Source organism: Pinus tabuliformis, chromosome 5_2 (assembly GCF_031772625.1).
Source record: "Pinus tabuliformis cultivar Carrire ecotype Pingquan chromosome 5_2, CPIR1, whole genome shotgun sequence".
Taxonomy (NCBI): domain Eukaryota; kingdom Viridiplantae; phylum Streptophyta; class Pinopsida; order Pinales; family Pinaceae; genus Pinus; species Pinus tabuliformis.
The window spans coordinates 1043291381-1043295594 of NC_142306.1; the positions used below are offsets into that span (position 1 = coordinate 1043291381).

The 4214-nt window shown below is 35.0% G+C and overlaps 1 protein-coding gene across 1 annotated transcript; it reads right to left on the minus strand.

Annotated features, from left to right (window-relative positions):
- Window positions 1–909: 909 nt before the first annotated feature.
- On the minus strand, window positions 910–3890 carry LOC149162806 (protein NRT1/ PTR FAMILY 5.2-like). Its single transcript, XM_089435798.1, has 4 exons — window positions 3629–3890; window positions 3111–3328; window positions 2277–2839; window positions 910–2082 (listed from the first exon to the last, which is right to left on the minus strand). The coding sequence occupies exons 1-4, from the start codon at window positions 3765–3767 to the stop codon at window positions 1161–1163; spliced, it is 1842 nt and encodes a 613-aa protein (XP_089291924.1). The 5' UTR covers window positions 3768–3890; the 3' UTR covers window positions 910–1160.
- Between the last annotated feature and the right edge of the window lie 324 nt (window positions 3891–4214).

Genomic DNA, 4214 nt, shown 5'->3' on the forward strand with positions numbered 1-4214 from the left:
TACTGCACCCCCAAACCTCACATCTATATAAATTAAAAGAAGTGACAAGAGTCTCAAAGATGAGCTTCTTTTTATCCCAAATCCAGAGCTTTGTCAACTTACAATTGTTTTCAAATTCATAGTAAGATTTCCAACTTTCATTTATCTTTTTCTCAATGTTACAATTCCAATTTAGCTTATGATGGATGTCCATTCTCAAATATTTATATGAAGGAACATCCTCCAAGAAGATGTTGTCATAAATGAAGGTATCATAGGTAATTATTTTGGATTTAAATATGGTGACTTTAGTTTTGTCAATATTATAGTCATATCCACCTTGGATCAAAAATATTGGAGAATTCTGAGTTGCTTGCCAACATTGTAATGGTTCCTTGTCAAAAGATGAATATCATTACCATAAAGGAAAATAGTTATGACAGTACTAGTGAACTTGGGGGCAACACAAATTGCATCCAAACACTCTTCTAACTTATTAATCATATATTCCAATATTTATAACAATTAATTAAAAATACAAAAGTAAATAATAAAAAATATTAGTTATACTATCATTAAGTCATACCAATGCAAATTCAATAAAACAAAAAAGAATTAATTAAAAATATTATAATCTGAAATTTAATTATATTTAAATGGCATAAAATTATATTAAAAAACCAATACAAATTAATTTACATACAAAAAAATGAAAAAATAATTATAATATAAAAGATAAATTTAAAATAAAATTACATTTAATTAATATAATTAAATGAAAAATTATTATAAAATTGAAATTACAAAAATATATATTAAATTCAATTCAATTTAAATGAAAAATTATCATAAAATTGAAGTTACAAAAATATATATTCTATTCAATTCAATTGTTTTAGTACACCATAGTTGCTCCACTTGTAACAATATATAAAGAGTGAAATTACATTATTTCAGGAAAATTTGCCACTCACATTGCTATTTTACAAGTAAACCACTTGTAATTACAAACCTCACATAATAACCATTACCATTTAAAATTACCAGCTTGAAACAAACCACTATTACCTTTTGCAATTACCAACTTCAAATAAAGAAGAACATATATAAATCACAAATATAAATAAATACAATCCCATCCATAGAGGGTTATTGTTGAATGAGGTTATTTCAGATCCACGTCATCCAGCGAATGGCATTTCTATTTCAATGTCATCTGTTGGGGAGTTGAGATCCATAGGGCTTCCCATTGTTCCTGTAATTGGATGGACATGGCCGTGTTTGCTAAATGCCTCGTTGGTTTCTCTCTTATACACATAAAACCGGGAAACGATTAGGAAGAAAATAATATTGATCAAACTGAGAATGGCCATGAAGGCATAATAGTAGTACATACGGGATGCATTCAGATTGTTTAGAATCCAGCTGGTGTGCCCCTTCCGTCCACTAACCCTAGTTGTACCTTTCAACAGAAAAGTAGTGAGAAACCCTCCGAACCCTAGAGTACTAGCATAAAGTGCAGTCCCTATGCTTTGCATGCTCTCAGGGGCTTGATCATAAAAGAATTCTATCTTTCCCACTTCAATGAAGGCTTCTGCCATACCTCCCAACACAAACTGAGGAAGCAAAATGAAAACTGTGAGGGGGGATATTGCTTTTGCTTTGTCTTCAAGACCATGTGCTTTCACAAAACTAATCCTTTTCACATCTGTTATGGATGCCACTGCCATGCATACCATGTGGATGAAGAGGCCAATACCAATCCTTTGTAGGATTGTGATGCCTCTAGGATTTCCTGTGAATCTTCTAAAAATCTTTACCAGTACTCTGTCATAAAATACAACAGTCAGCAACATTGACAATGCGAAAAATGTTGTGAGGGAGCCTGCAGGGATCTCAAAGTGATGGCCCATATGCCTATCTAGTGTTGTTCCTTGCTTTATGAATAGTGTGGATACATGGGGAATCATGGTGCTTGGTATGAATAGAGAAACCCAAATTGGGAGTAATCTTATCATAAGCTTGGTTTCTTCTACTTGAGTTACTGAGCACAACTTCCATCGACTAGACGAGCCATCCTTTGTTGCGGCTTTGTCCAAAAACCTGTAAACGTAAAAGAATAAAAAATAATTTTTATTCTTCTTTAACCCACTCTATGGCTTTATCTACTAATTAAAAAAATAAAAATAAAAAAACCATTTCTTCTTTAACCCACTCTAGGGCTTTATCTACTAGTGATCATGGGTTGCAGAAAGTAATTCAAGCTGAAAATGAAAATTAAAGATGGCTAAACTCACCTCAATGTCTGGGTATGAGAAATGGGGAACCTTCCTTTAGCAACATACTCTTTGGGGTCAACCTCATACAATTGGTCGGGATCCGAAGGTACCTTCACTTTCCATTTACGAACTGCTGCAACAATTACCTGCGCCATACGATTGAATGGATTCCCATTCTGAGGTTTGTGTCTGTAAAGTGGAGTGCCTATTAAGAATAGGACGACAGATATGATCAATCCGGCCGTGGGAATAGCATAACCCACAGAGAATCCCACACGGTCCTGGATATATATCAGAAAACTATCTGCAAACAGCATCCCCAGAAACACACTGAATATCCACCAATTGAAGAAAGAGGCCTTCTGAAGCTTCTCCTTGGGATCAAATTCATCAAACTGATCTGCACCGATGGTGGAGATGTTGGACTTTGTACCGCCGGTGCCCACAGCAAGAATGTACAAAGCAAAGTAGAAAATTCCAACTTCAAGACTCGAAGCTTTCTCACATGTGGTGGACGCCGAGTTGCACTCTGGGGGTCTCAGAGATCGCAATGAGACGGCTAAAGTCAATAATATCATTCCCTGCATCAAGTACAACAAAATCCCACATGAAACTGGCAATTCTTTCTATAAATTTCATTGAAAGTGCTCAGCCTGTTTGCTTGCAATTTATGTAATTATACAGCAAAGGTTTTCCATATAACCAATTCAACCAGAGTGATTATTTTTTATGAAAAAATAAATTTGGAGATTCAGTATCTATGAAATCTAAAACACTTAATTAATCAAACGAAAACCGGAAGCCTTTAGTCAAGGGAAACTATGGAAGAAAGCAGAGAGACGAGTTACAGACCAGTATATAAACAAATGAAAACACAGTGAATGTCCAATAGCGTCCCCAGTGAGTGTCTGCAATATATGCGCCGATGACAGGGGTGATCCAAACCGTACCAGACCAGTTAGCGACATTCGATGACGAGCTCACAGTTCCTTCATGCAGCTTAGTTGTTAGGTAAATCACCAAATTGGAGGCAATTCCATAGTAAGCCATCCTTTCGAAGACCTCATAAGCTGTAATATTTAAACACCAGCATCCGTCAATCTCCCAGAAATCCATTACAAATTCCCAGCAAGAAATTAATCACAAATTATAAATAATTTAATTTCTAACCATCAATAACTCATAACTCTTTCAAATGAAGCGAATTTTAGATTTTAGATTTTTTTTAATATTAGATAACAAAGAAATTAGGGTCATTTTTTATTATATATATTGAATTCTAAAATATCTTCCATTTTATCAAAAACACCTATATATATATATTAAATTCCAAAATATACCTAAAATTTACCCTTATAAAATTTTCTTACCAACTACGAAAGAACAAGCCTTCCATCTTCCAGTTTTGGACCTGAGAACTGGCCTGCCTTTGAGGTCGACGGAGCCATCCATGGCGATTAAATCTTGGGACTCCATGTTACGGCTCTCTTGGCGTTCATATCCAGCCATTGCTGAATGCTCAGAGCCTGAGCCTCTGATCTTTGATGAATGATTGTTGCTCAAGCTCTCAACTATTTGTTCTTATTTATAGAGACCCATGTGCTCCTAGCTACGCTCTCCGATATTCCAGCTACACACGCACGTTCTCACCTTGGGTGGGATATTCAGGATGGCCTACATTCGAAGATAGCGGGCAATAATTTCATGAATCGCGGGCCTGTGTATATCCATCAACTGATATCATCGAAAATAATAGTTTGGAATCATCAGACTCGGTCAAAATAATAGTTTGGAATCATCAGACTCAGTCAACCCCTCGCCACCCTCCTTCACTATTACGTCAATTGGCTTATTCTTTATACCGTTGATTGTTTAACTTTATTATTTTTTAATATCATGATAAAATAAGGTTGTTAAATTAATACTGTTATAGTATTAAATGTTTATATGGTAAAG

Coding starts and splice junctions, on each gene's coding strand:
- LOC149162806 (XM_089435798.1), bottom strand. CDS start 3,767: ATGGCTGGATATGAACGCCAAGAGAGCCGTAACATGGAGTCCCAAGAT. Junction 2,840..3,110: donor TTTCATTTGTTTATATACTG/GTCTGTAACTCG, acceptor TACTTGATGCAG/GGAATGATATTATTGACTTT. Junction 2,083..2,276: donor TCTCATACCCAGACATTGAG/GTGAGTTTAGCC, acceptor TTACGTTTACAG/GTTTTTGGACAAAGCCGCAA.